Below are 25,706 nucleotides of genomic sequence, written 5' to 3'. Positions count from 1 at the left end.
AACAGACACATCTCAACATCAACTGTTCAGAGGAGACTGTGTGAATCAGGCCTTCATGGTCGAAAAGGACACCAATAGACTTGCTTGGGCTAAGAAACACGAGCAATGGACATTAGATGGTGGAATTCTGACCTTTTTAGTTCAACCGCTGTTTCTTTGAGACGTAGAGTAGGTGAACGGATGATCTCCGCATGCGTGGTTCCCACCGTGAAGCATGGAGTTGTGGAGGTGCGTTGCTGGTGACACTGTCCGATTTAGAATTCAAGGAACACTTAACCAGCATGGCTACCACAGCATTCTGCAGCAATACGCCATCCCATCTGGTGGGACTATCATTTGTTTGTGAAGAATGTGAAGAATGTGAAGAATATACTGCTTCCTCGAGACCAGGCCCAAATCTGTAATTCGCGTCAAGAAAAGACAAATGCAGGGGGAGGAGATCGGGGTGCCTTGTGAGAATTTGTTACCATTTGTTCTATTGGCCAACATGCAATCACTGGAAAATAAACTGGATGATATTCGTTAGAGATTATCCTACCAACTGGACATTAACTGTAATTTTATGTTTCACTGAGTCGTGGCTGAACGACACCAATAATATACAGTTGGCTGGGTTTTCCGTGCATCGGCAGGACAGAACAGCTAAGTCTGGTAAGACAAGGGTTTGGGATGTCTGTTTGTCAACCACTGGTGTGTGATGTCAGCTAATATTAAAGAATTCTCCAGGTATTGCACCTCATGATAAGCTGTAGACCAGACTATCTACCAAGAGTTTATATTATTCTTAGCCGTCTATTTACCACCACAAAGCAATTCTGGCACTATGACTGCACTCAATGGGCTGTGTAAGGCCATAAGCAAACAAGAAAATGCTCATCCAGAAGCGGTGCTCCTAGTGGCTGGAAACTGTAATGCAGGCAAATTTAAATCTGTTTAACCTAATTTCTACCAGCATATCATGTGGAACCAGAGGGGGGAGAAAAAAACTCTAGGCCACCTTTACTCCACACACCGAGATGCATACAAAGCTCTCCCTTACCCTCCATTTGGCAAATCTGACCATAAATCTGTCGTCCTGATTCCTGCTTACAAGCAATAACAAAAGCAGGAAGTAGCAGTGACTCGCTCAATACGGAAGTGGTCAGATGACGTGGCTTCTACACTACATGACTCTTGTGCTAGCACAAAATGGAATATGTTCTGGGATTCATCTAATGGCATAGAGGAGTATACATCCTCAGTCACTGGCTTCATCAATAAGTGCATCGACAACGTCGTACCCATAGTGACCGTGCGTACATATCCTAACCAGAAGCCATAGATTGCAGACAACATTCGCACCCAGCTAAAGGCTAGAGCTGTCGCTTTCAAGGAGCGGGATACTAATCCAGGAACTTATAAGAAATCGCGCTATGCCCGCTGTGCCTGTTTGAACCATCAAACAGGCACAGCGTCAATACAGGACTAAGATTTGAATCCTACTACACTGGCTCTGACATTCAACGGATGTGGCAGGGCTTGCAAACCATTACGGACTACAAAGGGAAACCCAGCCGCGAGCTGCCCAGTGACGCAAGCCTACCAGCCGAGCTAAATGCCTTTCTTTTTATGCTCACTTCGAGGCATGCATCACTTAAGCATGCATGAGAGCACCAGCTGTTCTAGACGACTGTGTGATTACCTTCTCCATAGCCAATGTAAGCAAGACCTTTTTTTAGACGGGTCAACATTCACAAAGCCGCCGGGCCAGAGGTATTACTAGGACGTGTACTCGGGGTCCAAACACACCAAGACAGTTGTGAAGAGGGCATGGCAACACCTACCCAGATCCTCAAAGTTCTACAGCTACACCATCGAGAGTATCCTGACCGGTTGCATCACTCCACGGTATGGAAACTGCTTGGCATCTGACCCTAAGGCGCTACAGGGGGTAATGCAAACAGCCCAGTACATCACTGGGGCCAAGCTTCCTGCAATCCAAGACCTATATACTAGGCGGTGTCAGAGGAAGGGCCAAAAATTGTCAGACCCAAGTCATAGAATGTTCACTCTGCTACTGCACGGCAAGCGATTCTTAACAGCTTCTACCCCCAAGCCATAAGCCACAATTAATCAAATGGCCACCAAACTATTTACATTGTTTTTACACTGCTGCTACTCGCTGTTTATCACTTTACCCCAACCTGCATGTACAAAAACTGCATTGTTGGTTAAGGGCTTGTAAGTAAGCATTTCACGGTAAGGTCTACACCCTTTGTATTTGGAGCATGTGACATACGTTTCTCATGGTCTGATCAAAACAAGATTCTCTGGTCTGATGAAACCAAGATTGAACTCTTTGGACTGAATGCCAAGCGTCACGTTTGGAGGAAGCCTGGCACCATTCCTACAGTGAAGCATGGTGGTGGCAGCATCATGCTGTGGGGATGTGTCAGTGGCAGGGACTGAGAGACCAGTCAGGATCGAGGGAAAGATGAACGGCACAAAGTACAGCAAGATCCTCAATGAACCTACTCCAAAGTGCTCAGAATCTCAGACTGGGGGGAAGGTTCACCTTCCAACAGGACAACGACCCTAAGCACACAGCTGAGACAGTGCAGAAGTGGCTTTGGGACAAGTCTCGGAATGTCCTTGAGTGGCCCAGCCAGAACCCGGACTTTAACCCTATCAAACATCTATGGAGAGACCTGAAAATAGCTGTGCAGCAACGCTCACCATCCAACCTGACAGCTCTTAAGAGGATCTGCAAAGAAGTGGGAGAAATTCCCCAAATACAGGTGTGCCAAGCTTGTAGTGTCAGACCCAAGAAGACTCAAGGCTGTAATCGCTTCCAAAGGTGCTTCAACAAAGTACTGAATAAAGGGTCTGAATATTTATGTAAATGTGATATTGAAACATTTCTAAAAACAGTTTTTTGCTTTGTCATTATGGGGTATTGTGTGTCGATTGATAAGGGGGGAAAAAAACAATTGAATCCATTTTAGAATGAGGCTGTAACAAAACGTGGAAGTCAAGGGGTCAAATACTTTTTGAGTGCAATGCATTCTGTTCATGTATTATGATAAACTTGGGCAAATGTAATTTAATACTTTTAGTTGAATCCCTTCTAAGGGGCGGCAGGGTAGCCTAGTGGTTAGAGCGTTGGACTAGTAACCGGAAGGTTGCAAGTTCAAATCCCCGTGCTGATAAGGTACAAATCTGTCGTTCTGCCCCTGAACAGGCAGTTAACCCACTGTTCCTAGGACGTCATTGAAAATAAGAATTTGTTCTTAACTGACTTGCCTAGTTAAATAAAGGTTAAATACATTTTTAAAAAAAAGTCAATAAGCTAAAATGTAATATACACTGCTCAAAAAAAATAAAGGGAACACTAAAATAACACATCCTAGATCTGAATGAATAAAATATTCTTATTAAATACTTTTTTCTTTATATAGCTGAATGTGCTGACAACAAAATCACACAAAAATTATCAATGGAAATCAAATTTATCAACCCATGGAGGTCTGGATTTGGAGTCACACTCAAAATTAAAGTGGAAAACCACACTACAGGCTGATCCAACTTTGATGTAATGTCCTTAAAACAAGTCAAAATGAGGCTCAGTAGTGTGTGTGGCCTCCACGTGCCTGTATGACCTCCCTACAACGCCTGGGCATGCTCCTGATGAGGTGGCGGATGGTCTCCTGAGGGATCTCCTCCCAGACCGGGACTAAAGCATCCGCCAACTCCTGGACAGTCTGTGGTGCAACGTGGCGTTGGTGAATGGAGCGAGACATGATGTCCCAGATGTGCTCAATTGGATTCAGGTCTGGGGAACGGGCGGGCCTTTCCATAGCATCATTGCCTTCATCTTGCAGGAACTGCTGACACACTCCAGCCACATGAGGTCTAGCATTGTCTTGCATTAGGAGGAACCCAGGGCCAACCGCTCCAGCATATGGTCTCACAAGGGGTCTGAGGATCTCATCTCGGTACCTAATGGCAGTCAGGCTACCTCTGGCGAGCACATGGAGGGCTGTGCGGCCCCCCCAAAGAAATGCCACACCATGACTGACCCACCGCCAAACCGGTCATGCTGGAGGATGTTGCAGGCAGCAGAACGTTCTCCACGGCGGTAATTATTTAGGCCATAAACTATAACTAGTAATCCTGCATACTCCAAGAAAGGTTCAAATCTCACCTTTCTGGTGAAAATTGCTGAGGTGTAGTCATTTGAGGACAAGCTCAAGTACACAGTACAAATGTGATAAAAATGAAATATTTGATGTATTTCCTATTCCACAACTATTCCACACCCAGGCTTGAAACGATGTGTGCTTTCTAAATATAATCAAATTTATAACACGACCTAACTATAAGAGTCCACCTTCCTTTATAACTGTAACATATAAATACAGTGGGGCAAAAAAGTATTTAGTCAGCCACCAATTGTGCAAGTTCTCCCACTTAAAAAGATGAGGCCTGTAATTTTCATCATAGGTACACTTCAACTATGACAGACACAATGAGAAAAAAAATCCAGAAAATCACATTGTAGGATTTTGAATGAATTTATTTGCAAATTATGTTGGAAATAAGTATTTGGTCAATAACAAATGTTTATCTCAATACTTTGTTATATACCCTTTGTTGTCTTCACAAGGTTTTCACACACTGTTGCTGGTATTTTGGCCCATTCCTCCGTGCAGATCTCCTCTAGAGCAGTGATGTTTTGGGGCTGTTGCTGGGCAACACGAACTTTTAACTCCCTCCAAAGATTTTCTATAGGGTTGAGATCTGGAGACTGGCTAGGCCACTCCAGGACCTTTGAAAGGCTTCTTACGAAGCCACTCTTTCGTTGCCCGGGCGGTGTGTTTGGGATCATTGTCATGCTGAAAGACCCAGCCACGTTTCAACTTCAATGCCCTTGCTGATGGAAGGAGGTTTTCACTCAAAATCTCACGATACATGGCCTCATTCATTCTTTTCTTTACACGGATCAGTCGTCCTGGTCCCTTTGCAGAAAAACAGCCCCAAAGCATGATGTTTCCACCCCCATGCTTCACAGTAGGTATGGTGTTCTTTGGATGCAACTCAGCATTCTTTGTCCTCCAAACACGATGAGTTGAGTTTTTACCTATTTTGGTTTCATCTGACCATATGACATTCTCCCAATCTTCTTCTGGATCATCCAAATGCTCTCTAGCAAACTTCAGACGGGCCTGGACATGTACTGGCTTAAGCAGGGGGACACGTCTGGCACTGCAGGATTTGAGTCCCTGGCGGCGTAGTGAGTTACTGATGATAGGCTTTGTTACTTTGGTCCCAGCTCTCTGCAGGTCATTCACTAGGTCCCCCCGTGTGGTTCTGGGATTTTTGCTCACTGTTCTGGTGATCATTTTGACCCCACGGGGTGAGATCTTGCGTGGAGCCCCAGATCGAGGGAGATTATCAATGGTCTTGTATGTCTTCCATTTCCTAATAATTGCTCCCGCAGTTGATTTCTTCAAACCAAGCTGCTTACCTATTGCAGATTCAGTCTGCCCAGCCTGGTGCAGGTCTACAATTTTGTTTCTGGTGTCCTTTGACAGCTCTTTGGTCTTGGCCATAGTGGAGTTTGGAGTGTGACTGTTTGAGGTTGTGGACAGGTGTCTTTTATACTGATAACAAGTTCAAACATGTGCCATTAATACAGGTAACGAGTGGAGAACAGATGAGCCTCTTAAAGAATAAGTTACAGGTCTGTGAGAGCCAGAAATGTTCCTTGTTTGTAGGTGACCAAATACTTATTTTCCACCATAATTTGCAAATAAATAAATAAAATCCTACAATGTGATTTTCTGGATTTTTTTTTCTCATTTTGCCTGTCATAGTTGAAGTGTATCTATGATGATAAATTACAGGCCTCTCTCATATTTTTAAGTGGGAGAACTTGCACAATTGGTGGCTGACTAAATACTTTTTTGCCCCACTGTATGTATGTTTAGTGTTAGAACGTCACACATAGCTCTAGCTTGAGTTCCTGAACTCGTTAGGAACTCTCCTTTCATCTCATATTGATCTTGTCCGTCTATGACAGTGTTTTTGTTTAAAATCAATCTAATTTTACATTTGATAAAGTTGGCTATAAATCGAATGTGCTAGAGGGACGAAACCACTCTCCTGCTGTGCTACGATGTGACGTAGGGTTCAGCAAGGAGTTGGACAGTCAGAAGAGCAAATTAAATGGTGAGAGGGTCATCCCAGCTTCAAGTGGTGTTAGATTTGACATCCTACTTCATAGGCGGATGAGATATACTACTGTGTCCGTGAGAATCAGAGCTACCGCTCAATGAAAGCCATTTCGATCTACGGTGTCACAACGAAACTGGTACCAGAACCATGCAGGTCACCTAAACGGGGGAATTTATATTTAGAGAGAGTTAAGATACAAGTGCATCGATCCGCGGACCCAAACCAATAAAACTTTTAAAAAAAAAAAAAAATTTAATCAGATAAATCAAACGTTATGAATCGCCGGTTCACAAAAAATGATTTGCTCATATCACATTATTTCTACTTTCTGAAAATACTTATTGTGACAGATGCGTCCTCTCTCATTCAGTGTCAAACTCCATTCAACTGTGTAGACAGTCATTTTGCATGCCGAACAACCCCAGGCCTAGTCAAACTGTGCACTGTGCCCAGCTTTGCGCACTGACAAACTTGCGGTAGGCAGCCTGTTCCTGATCGAGCACATCTGCGCGGTACTTTCAGCATTCAAATGCTAAAATGTCTTGCGTGATGTTAAGCTTTATTAGTTGAGTAACAACATTAACCTAGAAAATTACAGGTTATCTATCCGCTGTTGAAAATGTGTTTTGCTATTATTCCGGTAAGATACTGGAAACACAACTCATCTGGCTATAGCTGCTAAACAGGGCTTACAATAGATTTTATTTTGATGGTTCAGGTTCAGCAATGGGTTTGATAGTTTAAAGTCATTTTTGCTAGGTCATTTTTATATATACAGAGTCAAGTTGATGATTTCATATTGAAGACCGCAATCACTTTTGCAAGCAGCACTGCAAATGCCTGAAGCAAGAGAAGAGAAGTTTTCTGTAAACCATTTGAGATTGGGGGGTGAAATCCAAAGTTGTGCTATGTCTTCATTGGCTAGGTCATAGCTCAATTTTGTAAATGATAAATATTGATACATTAGTAGCTAAAACACAAACTGTAAAAATTCTAGAACCAAAGTGAAAGGACAAACATATGCTACATTGCCACCCCACTCCCTCCCTAATCTGGTAGTAGGGTGGTAAATGCCTAGGCTCCCTTATGGCTCAGCTCACATTCCTACATAATACATACACCATAGACATGTATCATCTACACACAATCCTCCCCGTCCCCCATGCCGTGGACCCTGCCGACTTCCCCTTCTGGCTGGTGCTGCTGTGGGCCGGGGAGTTGCTGTACGCCTCAGGTATGGAGATGTATACTCAATACAAAAGTACAAGCAACTCATCACAGCTCTGCCACAAACATAGAAGAGGCATTTACTCAAAAGAGAAAATAATGAATGTTTGTCTGCCGCCAATCAAAAATTTGCATGGCTAAAAATGACTAGTATATTTCACAAAATGTATCAGTACCACTTAAAGTAGAGAGGTTTGACAACTATACTGCATCAAATTCAAGATGGTTAGGAACTGATTTGATGTCCCATACCATGGCATCGGGTTTATCAGATTTAAAAAATATATTTGACTCATCAATCCGTTCTTTTCAATTTAAACTATTATATACATTTCTCGCCACAAAAATAGTGCTCAATATATGGGGCATGAACAGTCAGCTCCGTGCAGACTCTGCCACGAGGAAACAATCAATAGAGTGTCTCTTTTTGATACTGTCGCTTTTGATTTGTTGAGTCAATGTCCAGTACAAATAGAAACTATATATAGATAATTTCCACAGACTTCCTTAAAATGTATTTCTAATATTTAAGAGTTGTGTGTTGTGGGACACATCCAATCCCTGCTTGTGTGTCCTGATATATATGTACTTATTTGACTGACTCTTTGTCTCCGTGTGTCCAGGCTGGCATCTGAGATCTTAAAGGAGACCCATGAGGATATTGAGGAGATTGAATATCTGACTGACGGTTCATGGAGACCTATTCGAGATGAGAAGGAGAGGGAGAGGGAACGGAGCAACACTCCTGACTATCCTGTAGTGGATATATGTAAGTGCATGTCAAATGGGGCTGGGTGGTATGGGCAAAATATCATCACGATATTTGTAGGAAAAAAAAGTTATGTCTGCATTTTGTTTTTGAATTATAATATTATTTGAGTAGTCCATGACCCTAGGGGGGCAACACGTACATATCAATGGGTCTTTCTCCATTCTGATTTGTTTTATACTGTTCAATTTAACTTCAACCGCCAACAATGTCTGCATTTTCATCAATTTCTACATTGCCTGCACTCATTTGTTATAATTTCCACACTGTGCCACGTAGGGCTGCATGATATTGGCAAAAAATCAAGCCCTAATATTGCGATTTGACTTTGCAATTTAGATAAACACTTGAGTGAACTGTTGGAATCATGGCCATAGAATAATTATTCTAATGTTATAGTGGGCAGTACTTTGAATACAGTGTTTGAAATGACAACGAATGAAATGAAAAATGATAAAGCCAGGGAGGAATTGTTTTGGCAGGGAAGTAACCAAGTTAGGCTCAGTGTTTCCCAGGAGACCCTAATTTAGATGTTACTTTACATGGTTTCTCTTACTTCATGTAGCTAGATACCGTTGCACAAACATGCTGATCTAGGCCTACACCAGCACAGTTATCTGTTTGTTTTAGTTAGCAACGTTTGCTCTGACACTGAAAAGACAAAAAGGAAAGACAAACTAGCTATTTGCAGACAGTACGACACATTATCAGTTTGTAATTATAGAACGCTTGTGGATTTATATTTTAAGAAGCAAAGTGTAACGCCGTATCATTGTCACCAACATCTGACCATGCAGCAAGTGACTGTGACTGTGGTCGAGCAAAAACGTGGCTCCTTGAGTGGCTGGGAAGGGCTTGGTGTGTACGTGCAGCAGGAGTAGGGTGAGAAACGACTCAAGTAGCAAATGGAGTAAACTATAACTGGTGGCGTATCACATTTAACAAACCAAACATTGAAATACCGTTATAAAGGTAAAGTAAAAACCCAAACCGGTCCGTGCATCAATGCCGGTGTGTATATAGTAAAATATGGTATTCCGCCCAGCCCTAATGTCAAATATTTTCATTTTAGCTCTTGCAGATTGATTTTGATACTTAGAGCTTTGGGAAAGTATTCAGACCCCTTGACTTTTTCCACATTTTGTTACAGCCTTATTCTAAAATGGATTAAATAAACAATCTTCAGCAAACTACACACAATACCCTATAATGACAAAGTGCAAATGTATAAGAAATAAAATAAAAATACTATTTACATAAGCATTCAGACCCTTTGCTATGAGACTCAAACTTGAGCTCATGTCCATCCTGTTTCCATTAATCATCCTTGATGTTTCTACAACTTGATTGGAGTCCACCTGTAGTAAATTGAATTGATTGGACATGATTTGGAAAGGCACACACCTGTCTATATAAGATCCCACAGTTGACAGTACATGTCAGAGCAAAAACCAAGCGATGAGGTTGAAGGAATTGTCTGTAGAGCGCCGAGACAGGATTGTGTTGAGGCACAGATCTGGGGAAGGCTACCAAAACAATTCTGCAGTATTCAAGGTCCCCAAGAACACAGTGGTCTACATCATTCTTAGATGGAAGAAGTTTACAACCACCAAGACTGTTACTAGAGCTGGCCGCCCGGCCAAACTGCGCAATCGGGAAGAAGGGCCTTGGTCAGGGAGGTGTCCAAGAACCCAATGGTTGCCTAGAGTTCCTCTGTGGAGCTGGTTGTCCTTATGGAAGGTTCTCGCATGTCTGCAGCACTCTACCAATCAGGCCTTTATGGTAGTGGCCAGACGGCAGTCACTCCTCAGAGGCACATGACAGCCTGCTTGGACTTTGCCAAAAGGCACCTAAAGGATATTTCCGTTTTTATTTTTGATATTTCAATTTCTAAACCTGTTTTTGCTTCGTCATTATGGGATATTGTGTGTAGATTGATGGGGGGGGGGGAAACAATTTTAGAATAAGAGTGTAACCTTTAAGTGGAAAAAGTCAAGGGTTTCTGAATACTTTCATAGTGCTCTAATTTAGACGCTTTGCTTTGTAGGTCATTTATTTGATATATTTTTTTTTATAGCATTGGTTTATAATAGTGTTCACTTGCCCCCCCCCCCCCCCCCCAGGTGTTCCTGAGGCGAACGGCCACTCCCCAGCCCACAGCAGCACCAGCCAGACAGGGAAGTCAGGAGCAGGGTCCACGGCGGGGGGAACGGGCGGAGGAGTGGTGGTAGATCTGACTCTGGACTCTGAGGAGGAGGAGGAGGAGGGGGGAGGAGGGGCTAGAGGAGACAGCGATGACACTGAGGACAGCCAGGACAGCCCCGCCCCCAAGAGGGGCCGATACGACTATGACAAGGACCTGGTCACTGCCTACTGACTGGCGGACTGACCCCACAAACTGAGAGAGAGGGTTGGGCTTGATTGGAGGACAGGAAATCATTAGTCCCTACTGCATCCCCTGCCCGCCCGCCTGCCCCCACTTCTCTGGCGTTTATCCACACACAGACACTCTCATACATGCACTGTCAACCTCTGGAGTGGTTAGGCTTCATCTATACACCACTGGAAACAACAGCTCCCTAACACTTGTGACTCACCCCTCCCAGCATTATGTATCCTCCCTCCTTAGAGACAATTTAAGATGGTAACCTCCTCTCAAACTATTCCCCCTCCATCTCCTTGTACTTTGTATTTGACTTGAATTTAAGGCTCTCAAAGCCACAAGCATTTGGTGTTTCTCCACTTTTTGTGATCACAGGCAATGGGAGATATGGAGCATCGTCGTTGTTCAGTAGTAAGAGGTCAAGATAACCTATATGAAGAATTTGTGACTCGAGCCACAGACTAGATTTTTCTGGAATATGATGAAATTGAACACCCCAACTTTCTGTTTAATTCATTCAGACAATGAAGACAAAGAAAATGGGCTCTAACAGTATTTCAAATTGTTTAAGTCAGAAAATCCCTAAAAATGATTTGTTTGATACTTCCCCCATTTAATTTTGTCCTTAGATGATGACAACCTACCTCAGTCGTACATAGCAAACTTGCTTGACCAGAGAGAGTAGCACCTGAACTATGGTTGCTATAGTATTTTGACAAGAGGGTCTACATTTTTTTTTTTTCTTCACTCGCATCACTTAAAAAAATAAAGAAACCCATTAAACATTTTATACAACTTGTACGGCCCAAATAGGGAATAGGTTATGGGAAGCAGGGTCATGTTCATTAGGGCACAATAGCAACATGTTTTTTTTTTTAATGGTTTGTAATGGAAAGAGTACTTCCCTGTTTCACTCCGTTTGAGTGTTTTTGTTTTGTGCTGAATAGGACCCAGGGGTGCTGTATCTTTGAGAAGTTCTTGTAAGTTCTCCCCACTGCATTGAAATATATGATTTCAGTTGGTGTCTGATTAGCTACACAGTATGACAAGCAATTGTCATAGTGGCGGGTAAGCAGAGACCAGCCGTTATCATTTGAGGTTTTGGAACATAATCTTTTCAGATTCTGCCCAATGTTCTGTGTTGCCAATGTTGTTCATATTGATCAAGGAAACTAATACAGCATGGATTATTTTCACCTGCCCATTTGTCAGGTTAACAGTTGGATAGTCTGAGACTAAACACTACTGCATTCAACCTTCTTCCCCCTAAATCATGAGAGCTTCAGTGTTTTGAACCAGATTTGTTTTTCTTTCAGTTTCTTAAATTTGTTGATATTTTTTTTTTATTGAACAAGGCACTTGACTAAAGAATGTCACATTTTAGTATCCAAACAAAACTGGTCAAACCCATGTTGAGGCAATTGTGCCAAAGCAGATTTGTGTCAATTATCTCTTGTTGCAAGGTCAGATTTGGGTGCCTTTTTTTGTTTTGAGTTTAGATTGGTGGAGGCTGGAGCCTACAGTTGTTTGGCTATTTGACCTGGTCTACACAGGAAGTCCCAGTAAGAAAATACATTATTTAAGACTATTTGTCATTATTTACTGTTTTTTGTTGTTGTTTTTTACAGTGTGGGGGACTTAAGGAGGGATGTATCTCCAGATGTGGAATGGTATCAATTTGTGAGTGTCGACATCCTTTTGACTTAAATTGTCTTTGTCTAAAGTATAGTATTTATTGATAATTGATTGCGTCACAACTTTGTTTTATTTGAAAGGCAGTTTGTATTAAATTGTACATATGTGGCAATCGAGTGCTGTACCAGAGCCATTTATATATGGCTTTGTACTGTACACAAGTTCCCAGTAAGGGGTAGCAGAACACTTACGAAGCTGGAACCTTTTTTGTGAATGAATAGGTGGCAAACTGAATGATCCAGGCTCAAGGCACTGCCATCGTTAGACATGTCCCTTTCCGAGTTCTAACCAATAACACATTCTGCCTCTTCCCAGTTCAACGATATTACACTCAAATTAGCCTTTATTATTGCATAGGCCCTAGATGAAGGTCCTCTCTACAGGTAGTTTAAACGATACAACAGTAATTACTGCTTCAGATTAGCTTTTTCCACAGGCACAGTTCAAATTGTAGTAAACATTGTTCATCTTTTGGGTTACAACGGTTGCTGAGACTTACAAACTTTTTATATTTTCATTCCTGGTCATTAGATTCCTCGCCCCAGCGATAGTCCCCGTTTTAATTTGTGCTGTTTATGGCGTTTGTCTACTTTCAGGATTTTATAGAACAGAGTCTGTTGTAAATTCCTAGAATCTCTCAAATGGTATTGGTAATACATGCATTTGACTATAGCATAAGCATATTGACATTTTGTGATCATCCTGAATTCAGACTTGCATAGACACTCAGTACTGTATGAGTAAGCCATTTTGTGGAAGATGTAGTAGTATACCTAATCTAATAATGAGATGGTATTGACTGAGGAAACGTATGGGATCTTGTCTTCCACTTTTCTGCAGTACTCATTTCCATATATTTCTAGCTTGCGGATGTTATACCGATAGGTGAGTTCTGAAACAATTATAGGTAACACGCATTGTTTGATGGCACTTTCTGTCAAAGAACCCCAAACCGTAGCGGTGTCCCTGAATATGACCATAGTTGTATGTTTCATGCATTTTAAGCAACATCTTATTATGTCTAGCAGAATTTCATCTTCAACTAAGCCAATCTATCCAACAAATTACTCTACAGATTTGAATCAAGTTGTTTTAATTTATAAGTGTAGAACATCACTGCGCAGATAATAGTTTTCCTCAAGCTTTTTCATATTGCGAGACAGAGGTGAAGTACAGGTTGTTTCTGAGGAACTGAGCCAGATGGTAAAACCTGGGTTAGGGTCCAGACTGGGTTTTAAGCAAATGGTGGATCAGGTCTTGATGGTGGCATTCCTTATTATAACAATGCTTAAGGTAGCATGGGCAGGGCTTGCAACCCATTATGTAAATGTTTTGTTTGTCTTTTATATCTTCGTATTAAAAGACAATACAATTAAAATATTTTATTAAGCTTCGAATCGCCTTCAGTTGTTACAAAAGTCAGACACAATAAAATCACAAATACCAGTATTGGAACTGATGCCACTTTAGGGTTAAGAGGTGGTTGGGTTGTCACTAGTTACCACTCCACAAAGTCATTTTTATGGCTAATTATCGCCTATTTCTACAATTTAACTTATTAAAATCTGACTTTAACCTTATGCCTAACCTTAAGACCAAAAAGCTAATGTTTGTTTTCATGAGTTTTTACGGTATAGCCATTTGACTTTGGCTGTGGTAACTAGTGACAACCAGATGGTTGAGGTGTAGATTGGTGTGACATCCTTTACCTGATGCTGGGGCCTCAGGGACACATTTGTCTCCTTTTCAAAAAGAACTGTACAATTCAAAATCATATTCTAACACCTGTTATTGACTTGTGGAATTAATTAAACTTTTTTTTTCTCTTTTTTTATCGAATTGTCTGCTAAGTCATGTTAGCTTGAAAAGTAACAAGTTCCTTCTGGAAAATAAAGTTATTCAAAACAGAAATCATGATCAAATTACTTTTGCCAGTTTTTTCCCCATGGGTAGATTTCCCTCAAGTTTTTAAATACTAAAATTAAACATTAATCAAGTCAAACCTCTTGAAAAGTGAAGTTTGTAAATTTAGGAGAGTAATTTACGTAGTAGTTGAGTAGCTAGACCTAGTTGTAGAAATCTGCTTGATGGTAATTTCTACAATGTGCCATTGGAGGTCGCTACCATTAAACATGGCTGTTATAAAATCCCGCGATAGTTCAATTGCCATGGCATGATGGCCCAGACTCGCGATTTTTTGGAAGACTCCCCATGTTGCTGCTTCCTGTACTGAAACACCGAATTCCGTCTCCGCAGTCTGCAACCAAGCTTCACACCCCGGATCCATACAGGGGAAACTCTACAAGTGTACCCCTTTAACCTTCGAACGCTAACAATCCTCGGTCAGTGACCAGACAGTCCTGTCAACCACAGCCGTTGTCCTTGTGGCGAGGGCCGCTCTGATTTGAGGAACGCAGCACACGATTTCCGTAGGGGAGGTGGTGCTAGCTGGACAAGAAGCGAAAGGAACAGTAATGTGTACAAATCTAGTGTACTATTATAGCTAGTTGGTTTTTTAAATATACCTTACTCGTTAGATATCTAAAATAGTCAAATGCACCTGACCTGATGGTGACGTGCATGTGTGATTGTCCTTACAAACATCTATTTGTCATGCTCGAAAAGTAACTAGCTGGTTAAGCCACTAACAGCCAGCAACATTTACCCCTGTTGCTGTTTTAGAACAGCTTTGAATTATCAGTTCCTTGTACTGATTTGCTTCGGAAAGTCGTCCAGGGCACTGTAAAATATTTCGATATGGCTCCGAAGAGAAGACCCGTTCCCCTAAATATCACGCCCATTGGAGAGGGGCAGTCCATCTCCACGACCATTGATGCTGCGTCTGAGTGAGTAACTCGGGAGGGCCGAGAGCACGTCTATTGTGTACTGTACTGATATCGGGTAAATTATGGTTCTGGGGACTAGATGAACAATTTTGTTCCAGTCGAACACTTACCTATATAACACTAGCCTAACTCACCTGATTAAAACCAATCATGGGCTCAGTGATTAGTCGTATCCATGTGCACCCATATGTCCCCAGGACCAGGATTGAAAGTATGTTTGTTTAATATTGATCTTTGTCACGCTCCCTCAATGCATCTCCACTTCTCAGAGCCAATCTGGAGGCCTTACAAAAGAAGCTAGGAGAGCTAGATTTGGACGAACAGCAGAGGAAACGTTTGGAGGCTTTCCTCACCCAGAAAGCCCAAGTGGGCGAGCTGAAAGATGATGATTTCCACCCCATATGTGAGCTGGGCGCTGGCAACGGTGGAGTGGTCAACAAGGTCCGCCACAAACCCTCCAGACTGGTCATGGCCCGAAAGGTGAGTCTACCCTTGGATCAATTTTTGATATTTCTCCCTTTTATTTTTTAAATTCACCTTTATTTAACCAGGTAGGCTAGTTGAGAACAAGTTCTCATTTGCAACTGCGACCTGGCCAAGATGAAGCAAAGCAGTGTGACACAGACAACAACAGAGTTACACATGGAGTAAACAATAAACAAGCCAATAACACAAACAAGTCAATGACACAGTAGAAAAAATAAAGTCTTTATACAGTGTGTGCAAAAGGCCATAGGAGCGAATAATTACAATTTAGCAGATTAACACTGAAGTGATAAATGAGCAGATGATGATGTGCAAGTAGAGATACTGGTGTGCAAATGAGCAGAAAAGTAAATAAAATAAAAACAGTATGGGGATGAGGTAGGTAGATTGGGTGGGCTATTTACAGATGGACTACGTACAGCTGCAGTGATCGGTTTGCTGCTCAGATAGTTGATGTTTAAAGTTGGTGAGGGAGATAAATGTCTCCAACTTCAGCGATTTTTGCAAATCGTTCCAGTCACTGGCAGCAGAGAACTGGAAGGAAAGGCAGCCAAATGAGGTGTTGGCTTTGGGGATGATCAGTGAGATATTCCTGCTGGAACGTGTGCTACGGGTGGGTGTTGCTATCGTGACCAGTGAACTAAGGCAGAGCTTTACCTAGCATAGACTTATAGATGACCTGGACCCAAATATGTAGCGAGGGCCAGCTGACTAGAGCATACAGGTCGCAGTGGTGGGTGGTGTAAGGTGATTTGGTAACAAAATGGATGGCACTGTGATAGACTGCATCCAGTTTGCTGAGTAGAGTGTTGGAAGCTATTTTGTAGATGACATCGTCGAGGATTGGTAGGATAGTCAGTTTTACTAGGGTTTGGCGGTGTGAGTGAAGGAGGCTTTGTTGCGAAATAGAAAGCAGATTCTAGATTTCATTTGTGATTGGAGATTTTTAATGAGTCTGGAAGGAGAGTTTACAGTCTAGCCAGACACCTAGGTATTTATAGTTGTCCACATATTCTAGGTCAGAACCGTCCAGGGTGGTGATGCTAGTCGCGCGCGAATGGTTGAAAAGCATGCATTTGGTTTTACTAGCATTTAAGAGCAGTTGGAGGCCACGGAAGGAGTGTTGTATGGCATTGAAGCTCGTTTGGAGGTTAGTTAGCACAGTGTCCAAGGAAGGGCCTACAGAATGGTGTCGTCTGCGTAGAGGTGGATCAGGGAATCATCGTCCGCAGCAAGAGCGACATCATTGATATATACAGAGAAAAGAGTCGGCCCGAGAATTGAACCCTGTGGTGCCCCCATAGACTGCCAGAGGTCAGGACAACATGCCCTCCGATTTGACACACTGAACTCTGTCTGCAAAGTAGTTGTTGAACCTGGCGAGGCAGTCGTCAGAAAAACCAAGGCTATTGAGTCTGCCGATAAGAAAACGGTGATTGACACAGTCGAAAGCCTTGGCCAGGTAGATGAATATGGCTGCACAGTAGCTTTTATCGATGGCGGTTATGATAGCGTTTAGTATCTTGAGCGTAGCTGAGGTGCACCCGTGACCGGCTCCGAAGCCGGATTGCACAGCGGAGAAGGTACGGTGGGATTCGAAATGGTCCGTGATCTGTTTATTAACTTGGCTTTCGATAGGCAGGGCAGGATGGATATAGGTCTGTAACAGTTTGGGTCCAGGGTGTCACCCCCTTTGAAGAGGGACCGCGGCAGCTTTCCAATCTTTAGGGATCTCGGACGATACGAAAGAGAGGTTGAACAGGCTGGTAATAGGGGTTGCAACAATGGCGGTGGATAGTTTTAGAAAGAGAGGGTCCAGATTGTCTAGCCCAGCTGATTTGTACTGGTCCAGGTTTTGCAGCTCTTTCAGAACATCTGCTGTCTGGATATGGGTGAAGGAGAAGCTGGGGAGCCTTGGGCGAGTAGCTGCGTGGTGGGCGGAGCTGTTGGCCGGGGTTGGAGTAGCCAGGAGGAAGGCATGGCCAGCCGTTGAGAAATGCTTATTGAAATGTTTGATTATCATGGATTTATCAAGGGTGACCGTGTTACCTAGTCTCAGTGCAGTGGGCAGCTGGGAGGAGGTGCTCTTGTTCTCCATGGACTTTACAGTGTCCCAAAACATTTTGGAGTTAGAGCTACAGGATGTGAATTTCTGCTTGAAAAAGCTAGCCTTTGCTTTCCTGACTGACTGCGTGTATTGGTTCCTGACTTCCCTGAACAGTTGCATATCATGGGGACTATTCGATGCTATGGCAGTCCGCCACAGGATGTTTTTTTGCTGGTCAAGGGCAGTCAGGTCTGGAGTGAACCAAGGGCTACTTCTGTTCTTAGTTCTGCATTTTTTGAACGGGGCATGCTTATCTAAGATGGTGAGGAAATTACTTTTAAAGAATGACCAGGCATCCTCGACTGACGAGATCCTTCCAGGATACCCGGGCCGGGTCGATTAGAAAGGCCTGCTCGCAGAAGTGTTTTAGGGAGCGTTTGACAGTGATGACCCATAGCGGATACAGGCAATGAGGCAGTAATCGCTGAGATCCTGATTGAAAACAGCGGAGGTGTATTTGGAGGGCAAGTTGGTCAGGATAATGTCTATGTGGGTGCCCATGTTTACGGATTTAGGATTGTACCTGGTGGGTTCCTTGATGATTTGTGTGAGATTGAGGGCATCTAGCTTAGATTGTAGGACTGCCGGGCTGTTAAGCATATCCCAGTTTAGGTCACCTAACAGAACGAACTCTGAACCTAGATAAGGGACGATCAATTCACAAATGGTGTCCAGGGCACAGCTAGGAGCGGAGGGGTTCGATAGCAGGCGGCAACAGTGAGAGACTTATTTCTGGAGAGTTTCATTTTTCAAATTACAAATTCCAACTGTTTGGGTATAGACCTGGAAAGTATGACAGAACTTTGTAGGCTCTCTCTGCAGTAGATTGCAACTACTCCCCCTTTTGCAGTTCTATCTTGACGGAAAATGTTGTAGCTGGGTATGGAAATCTCAGAATTGTTGGTGGTCTTCCTAAGTCAAGATTCAGAAACGACAAGGACATCAGGGTTGGCGGAGTGTGCTAAAGCAGTGAGTAAAACAAACTTAGGGAGGAGGCTTTTGATGTTGACATGCATGAAACCAAGGTTTTTTCGATCACAGAAGTCAACAAATGAGGGTGCCTGGGGACACGTGGGGCCTGGGTTTACCTCCACATCACCCGAGGAACAGAGGAGGAGTAGGATGAGGGTACGGCTAAAGGCTATCAAAACTGGTTGCCTAAACTCAGTTGTAGATCCACGCTACACTACTAGCCTTGGGTACCAGGCTCCTAGGCTGAGACATATAGCCGTTGCAGGAAACCAGATCCACACAAACAAGTCTGTTTTAATTCTGGTTCTAAACTGTTATTCTAGATGAGCACTTGATTATTCTTATGTTGTTCTCATCTGATTCCCTCCCCCACAGCTCATCCACCTGGAGATTAAGCCTGCCATCAGGAACCAGATCATCAGAGAGCTGCAGGTGCTGCATGAGTGCAACTCTCCCTACATCGTGGGCTTCTACGGGGCCTTCTACAGCGACGGAGAGATCAGTATCTGCATGGAGCACATGGTGAGCTTCTGATAGAGACCGGTTTGAGTTGAGGGGGTGGATCAGTTATAGGACTAGCATTGTGCTGGAATGTCGAAAGACATTGGGGGTCAGTAGCAAAAGGCTGATGTGTGAATTAGAGTTTTGGCCGGGAGTAGGAATATTTGTTTGTGTATTGCAATGGTGCTTATTACAGGACCTGTGGCGTAACACTAACAAACCAGTTGTAACTTTCTTTTAACAAGTTAAAATGTTGCAGTGGTTGTTATGATATATTAATCATGTCATGCACCTGGAGCAATTGTGCATTTCAGAATGTGGACAATGTACAGACAATAAACCGTTGCCTGTTGGGTACAGGATGGAGGCTCTCTGGATCAGGTGCTGAAGGAAGCCAGGAGAATCCCTGAGGAGATCTTGGGCAAAGTCAGCATAGCAGTAAGTATTACTCAACTTAATTAAGATTTCAATTGTTTGTGCTTAATTGGTGGTGTTTGCATTCATTTGGTATTTTTTCATAAATACCCAAGGTAAGTTTATTAAAAAGTGTATATATATAATATAAAATGCTCTAATTATTTGTTACTTTTATCTCATTGTTTTAGGCATTTTCTTAGCTGTATTGTTGGTTAAGGGCTTGTAAGTAAGCATTTCACTGTAAGGTTGTATTTGGTGCATGTGACAAATAAAATTTGATTTGATATTGTTGATCTACACGCAACTTGGCAGTTTGTCACAACTGTGATCAAGTGCACTCTGTTCCTTTCCCTTGTGGTTAAGGAGTTTTTTTTGTTTCTCAATGGACTGCTTTTCCTCCTGTCATTGTGATAATCATGAGACACAGGAAGCTCAACATGCAAGGCCTTCTCGCTGTTCTCACCATTAACACTGTGGGCGTCAGTGCGTGTTTTGGTGTGATATCTTGTATGGATGTAACTATGGACCCAGGCAGGGTAAAACGTCTCCGAGCTGGTCTTTGTGTAGGATTTCAGGTCCAGGAAGTGTGGATGGTACGCTGTCAAGAGTATGTTGTGTTAAGTAAAATGTTTGCATATCACTCTTAAAGGTACTCCGAGGACTTGCCTATCTGCGGGAGAAGCACCAGATCATGCACAGAGGTAAGACAGCTCTACATATGGACTATTGTTTTACATATAGATTGTACTATGTTTTTGTGCACATAAACTATATGATTTGAGACCCTGGGTGTAGTGTTTTATTTGGACATAGAGAAATAGTGTTAGGTGTGTTTTGGGTGTATCTTGAGTTGAGGGGTTGTAACGTTTAACGTTTGGTGTATAATAATGTTCTGGAGCTGAGGGTGATGGTGGTGTGTTTTGAGCTGAGGGTTGTGGTTTAGTGTTTTTAATTGAGAGCCCTGGTGTGTGGTGGTGTATGTGGAGCTGATGGGTGGGCTCTGGTGTGTTGTAGTATAGTGTTGTTCTGGAGTTGAGGTCCATGGTACAGTGTTTTGGGCTGTGGTGTGTTGTGGCAGGGCTGAGGCAGAGCTGTCCGGGAGCCCAGGCGGTAATTACAGGCTCTCAGATGTGATTACATGGCAGCCGCGCCCTGCAGCCCCCTCCCTCCGTCTCTCCCTCTCATTCTCGCCCCTGTCTCCCTCTCTCATACTCGCCCCTCTGTCTCCTCTGAAGTAGGAGGGGGTCACCACAGAGGATGGATGTCAGGTCTACAACCCCATTATTCAGTTTCAATTTTCCAGACTGTTTGTGACTAGGGGGATTGAGGAGGGTTTGGCTTGTTTGTATGGTCTCAACTGTAACTGTAGTGTTCAGCTCTAGCTACCACAGAGTAGCTTTGTGAAATGTGTCAGTGTTGAGGTGTCTGGCATGGTAGAGGGGCTTGGACAGGGACGTGGGGAAGGGGCAGCTGGTGCTGCTGGGTCTGGGACCTCGGCCTTCTCTCTCTCTGGGACCTCTGCCTTCCCTCTCTCTGGGACCTCAGCCCTCCCTCTCTCTGGGACCTCTGCCTTCTCTCTCTCTGGGACCTCTGCCTTCTCTCTCTCTGGGACCTCTGCCTTCTCTCTCTCTGGGACCTCAGCCCTCCCTCTCTCTGGGACCTCAGCCCTCCCTCTCTCTGGGACCTCAGCCCTCCCTCTCTCTGGGACCTCACCTGTCCTCCCTGCTCTGCCACGCAGACGTCAAGCCCTCCAACATCCTGGTGAACTCGCGCGGGGAGATCAAGCTGTGTGACTTCGGCGTGAGTGGCCAACTCATCGACTCCATGGCCAACTCCTTCGTGGGAACGCGCTCCTACATGTCGGTGAGTCAGCTCTCCTTCTCCCTCCCTGCCCAGGATGCCCTGCCAAGAGCTGAGGCCGTGCCCAGTAGAGGGCCGTGTGGCACGGAGGCAGGCTCTGCCAGCCCTGCCCCCTCCCCTCAGACACCTGGAGGGCGCAGTGCACAGCGACGCCCGCCCACTTGGCCAGCTCTGCCTGGGTGTGACGTACGAGTGTGTTCCTCAACAGCCGGAGAGACTGCAGGGCACACACTACTCTGTGCAGTCGGACGTGTGGAGCATGGGCCTGTCCCTGGTGGAGCTGGCCATCGGCCGCTACCCCATCCCCCCGCCTGATGCCAAGGAGCTGGAGGCCATCTTTGGCCGGCCCGTACAGGACGGAGCCGAGGGGGAACCACACACCATCTCCAACCGCCTCCCCAGACCACCAGGAGGGCGACCAGTCAGCGGTGAGAACTGACCTGAATCCTCTCCTCACACATAATACAATATATATGATATTAGTGCTTTTCAAACAGATTTCCTTTTGCTTCTCAATAAAAAGTAACTGGAATCAAAAATAATAAAACATTTAAGTATCTTTATTTATGATATCTAAATATATCTCCATATTCTCCTGTTCCTCAGGACATGGAATGGACAGTCGACCAGCCATGGCGATATTTGAGCTGCTGGACTACATTGTCAATGAGGTCAGATGAGCTGCTGACTCCACATATTATTCTCCGTATTACCAATTCTTCTTGTCTGTGTGCTCTGGGGATTTTGAAATAACATTTGTCTTACACACCTTTTTACTCATTCCCAGCCTCCTCCCAGGCTGCCACTTGGTGTCTTCACCAACGATTTCAACGAGTTTGTGACTAAATGGTGAGCCCAAGCATTCATCATATAAGAATAGTGCCCATTACCTCAGCACCTTTTGTTGTTTTACCATGACTTTTCTCAGTTTTTTGGCTGTGTGTGGACTCAACACACGTCTTGTGAATTATTGTAGGCACAGCGTAGAGCAATGTGGAGCAAATGTACATTTTTAAAGATAGCCATCATTCTCAAGGGATGAGAAAGTTATGTCAGCAGAATGAGATTTCCTGTGCAGCTTAATCATGGCTTTCTTTTCTATTCTTCTTTGGGGGGGGGGGGCCCTAATGACTTCTCTGGAGTCATGTCATGGAGATTTTCAAATGTTTCTGTTTGTGTTAATAGTCTGATCAAGAATCCAGCAGAGCGAGCTGACCTGAAGATGCTGATGGTGAGTAGCTATTAACTGTTATCGCTGTCGACTGTTATTTGAAGTGCATCTATGTAGTTGGACAGTTCAGCTCTGATTGTTCATTGGTCCTCTGTAGCTCATGTTTCTCTAGCTCAGTTGGTAGAGCATAGCGCTTGCAACGTCAGGATTATTCGGTTATATTCCCGGGACCACCCGTATGTATCCATAAATGAATAAGTCGCGTTGAATAAAAGCGTCTCCTAACTGACGTATTATTATATATATATTATTACTATATTTATTATTATTGAGGTTTGTAAACACATTTTGTAGTTTGCAAATTGGCTATGTTCCCTACTGTACATGCCCTTTCGATATCAGCAATGGAATAATATTGATGCGTTCATGAACTAACTTGCGTTTACTGTTTGTTATTGTTTAGAACCACACGTTTATCAAACGTGCTGAGGTGGAGGAGGTGGACTTTGCTGGCTGGATGTGTAAAACCATGGGCCTCAACCAACCCAGCACCCCCACCCGTGGCACTGAATGAGAAACCCAACGCCAGCTGCTTCCCACATGAGGATCCCCAGTGCCTCACTGTCTCTCTCTCTCACACACACACACACACACACTTTGGCACCCCTTTCGTCTTGCTCTTAAGAGGTTTCAGCTCTTAAGTATACTTATCATCAACAGGGCCCATATACCCATTGTATGACCACAGGTTTCCCATACCAGTGTCGTGGTAGTCACACACATGCTATTTTCTTCTATCATATTAAAGATGAGGTACAAAGCATAGAAGGACTGCCAGTTTATCATTTCATGAGTTGCCATTGATATCATCTTACCACTTGTATTGGTAAATTATGTTCATGGTTTGTGCAACAGCATATTGGTGTAGGCTGTAGGAGCTATCTTTGACAATGAAAGTGTCCATGACAGAAATCAAGTTAAGTGCTTTGAAGGTGCAGGAGGACTGCAAACCAAAAAAGGTTCTCATCATGACTACTAATGTTTTGGATATCATGCCTGATCAAAGTACTTAGTTTTGTACATTCATGACCAGTACATTTTTGAGAGAGGAGTACTTTCAATGTTGACATTTTTATTTGATTTTAATGGTCATTTAACACTGTCAAATGAACATCAAATGTGCTCATTTTACAAAATGGAATGATTTACTATCTTATATTTTCCAGACACCGGAGGTCATTATTTTGTTTTTACTTGTATTTGTATCAACTGCCTGAAACTCATTTGTCAAGTTAGAATCTCTCAAACCGTGACTACAGATGCTCTGAAAGGTTCCGATTTTTGCCAGTCTACTCAATTTATTCCCCAAAGTGTTTTTCGGTTCTGCTCAACTGTTTTGCTTGCGTGAGTAAGTGTAACCTACACTCCAAGCGTTCTCTTTGTGAAGCCCCGGCGTGGTGACTGGCTTTGTGCAGGCGGGTGGGTGTTGGTTGTAACATGTATTATTAGCCTGTCGTCTATAAGAGCCCATGTACTGTATGTATTCTCTGCTTCTGGCTGATTTTATCATTCTCAACAGACTTGCATTTGTTGGTAACAAAGTGGATGCATTGTCGCCTGTATGTGTATAAAGCTATATAAACAGTACGCAAGTACAATTTAGCAGTCTTAAGAAAAAAAATGTTTTTGACTCGTATAGGGGGAAGTGGAAGAGATGTCATTTTATTTTAAAATGTGTTGGATACGGTTGTAATGTAAAAATAAAACTTTGGATGTATATGGCAATTTGTTTTTTATGTGGGAGGGTTTTGTGGTTAGTTATTGTGAGAACTGAATGGCGTTGCCCTCGTGAAGGAGCGTTCCTTTAGATGAGACTGCACGTCACGTGCAAGCACTCCGAGGACCCTACCTGAGGCTTACTGAGGAAAGACTGGAGCTAACAAGTGCCAGAGGATGTTCTTTACTCAGGTTAAAACATGCTACACATCCTCTAAGGCAGCTCTATGCGGCATGTCTACATATTTCCCAAGTCGATCTACGTACTATTACAAAAGCTTTCACCCAGATAACTGCTTTGGATACGTCTACTAAAACCAACCTCTTCTAGGATATTTATCTCCGCATTGTTCTTCAGTATAGTTTGACTGAAGTTTCTCTCGCCTTGGGCCTGAATTAAATCAAAACCATGGCTCAGCCACAAATGACAAAAGCAGAGTAGTTGGTGGGTCTGTGGTGGAGGGAGAACTAGTTTATATTGGACTGAGACTATTGTAATAAACATGGCTGACATCATCTGGAAAGCTACCAGAAGGGAAAATGAACCAGTTTGACGGTTTGTTAGTTTTCATACAAATCTGAAATAATTATGTATTGTAGCTGTGTTTTTAAGCAAAGTGGAATTGTATTTATTTGTTTATTGAAACAATGTTTTTTTTTGCCGTGAAAATCGTTTCTATTAAGTGTGGAACATGTATAGCATAGATCCTGATCAACTGAAATGATCGTGCAGTTCAAATGTTTTTTATAGTATAGGTTTTTCTCTGATTGTGAACTACCTCTGGTACCTACTGAAGTGCTGACACTGCCCTCTAGGCTGGGTGTGTGTTACTGCCTCTCCCCATGCTGTCAGAACATGCCTAGCCTAGTTCTCCCCACAGTGCCAAGCCATGCCACACAGTGGGGTGCATCAGCTTCCAGTCAGACCGAAGAGACACCTTTCATGGCTAGCGGTTTCATCACATTACACAAGGTAAGCCGTTTCACTTCATATATGATAAATGCATTCCTACTCTGTGTGTAGGCCTGTTAAAGATAGTTTAGAGTATGGAAGATCTCCACCCCAGTCCACTGCAGCGTGACTGACGGTCCAGGTGTACAGTGTAGAAAATGTCAAGTGCATAGGCGTGTTAGAAATCAGTCAAAATGAGTTCTTCTAAGTGATATAAACCTGATTGATTTTGACTGGTGTCTTCCACGCCACCGAAAAAACATTGGTAAAAGTGGGCTTGGTATGAATGAAGAGGTGAGGCATGTGGTTAAGATGTTACTGTACAACG

The 25,706-nt window shown here is 43.3% G+C and overlaps 2 protein-coding genes across 2 annotated transcripts in view; both read left to right on the top strand.

Annotated features, from left to right (window-relative positions):
• The window catches only part of LOC139409169 (protein inhibitor of activated STAT, 4a), a 31,285-nt gene extending 17,080 nt beyond the window's left edge, over positions 1-14,205 (top strand). The window contains exons 10-11 of the mRNA XM_071153952.1: positions 8,067-8,212; positions 10,336-14,205. Of these exons, the coding sequence (XP_071010053.1) occupies positions 8,067-8,212; positions 10,336-10,589 (400 nt within the window). The 3' untranslated portion in view covers positions 10,590-14,205. The remainder of the gene's footprint in view (positions 1-8,066; positions 8,213-10,335) is intronic.
• Positions 14,206-14,444: 239 nt separating this feature from the next.
• On the top strand, positions 14,445-24,427 carry LOC139409170 (mitogen-activated protein kinase kinase 2a). Its single transcript, XM_071153954.1, has 11 exons — positions 14,445-15,136; positions 15,406-15,616; positions 19,077-19,223; positions 19,563-19,640; positions 20,269-20,320; positions 21,358-21,482; positions 21,688-21,907; positions 22,086-22,150; positions 22,267-22,328; positions 22,665-22,710; positions 23,114-24,427. Exons 1-11 carry the CDS (start codon positions 15,048-15,050, stop codon positions 23,222-23,224), a joined length of 1,206 nt encoding a protein of 401 aa, XP_071010055.1. The 5' UTR covers positions 14,445-15,047; the 3' UTR covers positions 23,225-24,427.
• The last annotated feature ends 1,279 nt before the right edge of the window (positions 24,428-25,706 follow it).

Source organism: Oncorhynchus clarkii, chromosome 5 (assembly GCF_045791955.1).
Source record: "Oncorhynchus clarkii lewisi isolate Uvic-CL-2024 chromosome 5, UVic_Ocla_1.0, whole genome shotgun sequence".
In the NCBI taxonomy this organism is placed as follows: Eukaryota; Metazoa; Chordata; class Actinopteri; order Salmoniformes; family Salmonidae; genus Oncorhynchus; species Oncorhynchus clarkii.
This window is presented reverse-complemented; position numbering and strand designations above follow the sequence as displayed.

What these genes read in the sequence shown, in the direction of transcription:
- LOC139409170 (XM_071153954.1), top strand. Translation starts at nt 15,048, where the DNA reads ATGGCTCCGAAGAGAAGACCCGTTCCCCTAAATATCACGCCCATTGGA. An exon ending in GTATCTGCATGGAGCACATG is followed by an intron (nt 19,224 to 19,562) that starts GTGAGCTTCTGA and finishes TGTTGGGTACAG; the next exon opens with GATGGAGGCTCTCTGGATCA. An exon ending in GAACGCGCTCCTACATGTCG is followed by an intron (nt 21,483 to 21,687) that starts GTGAGTCAGCTC and finishes GTTCCTCAACAG; the next exon opens with CCGGAGAGACTGCAGGGCAC.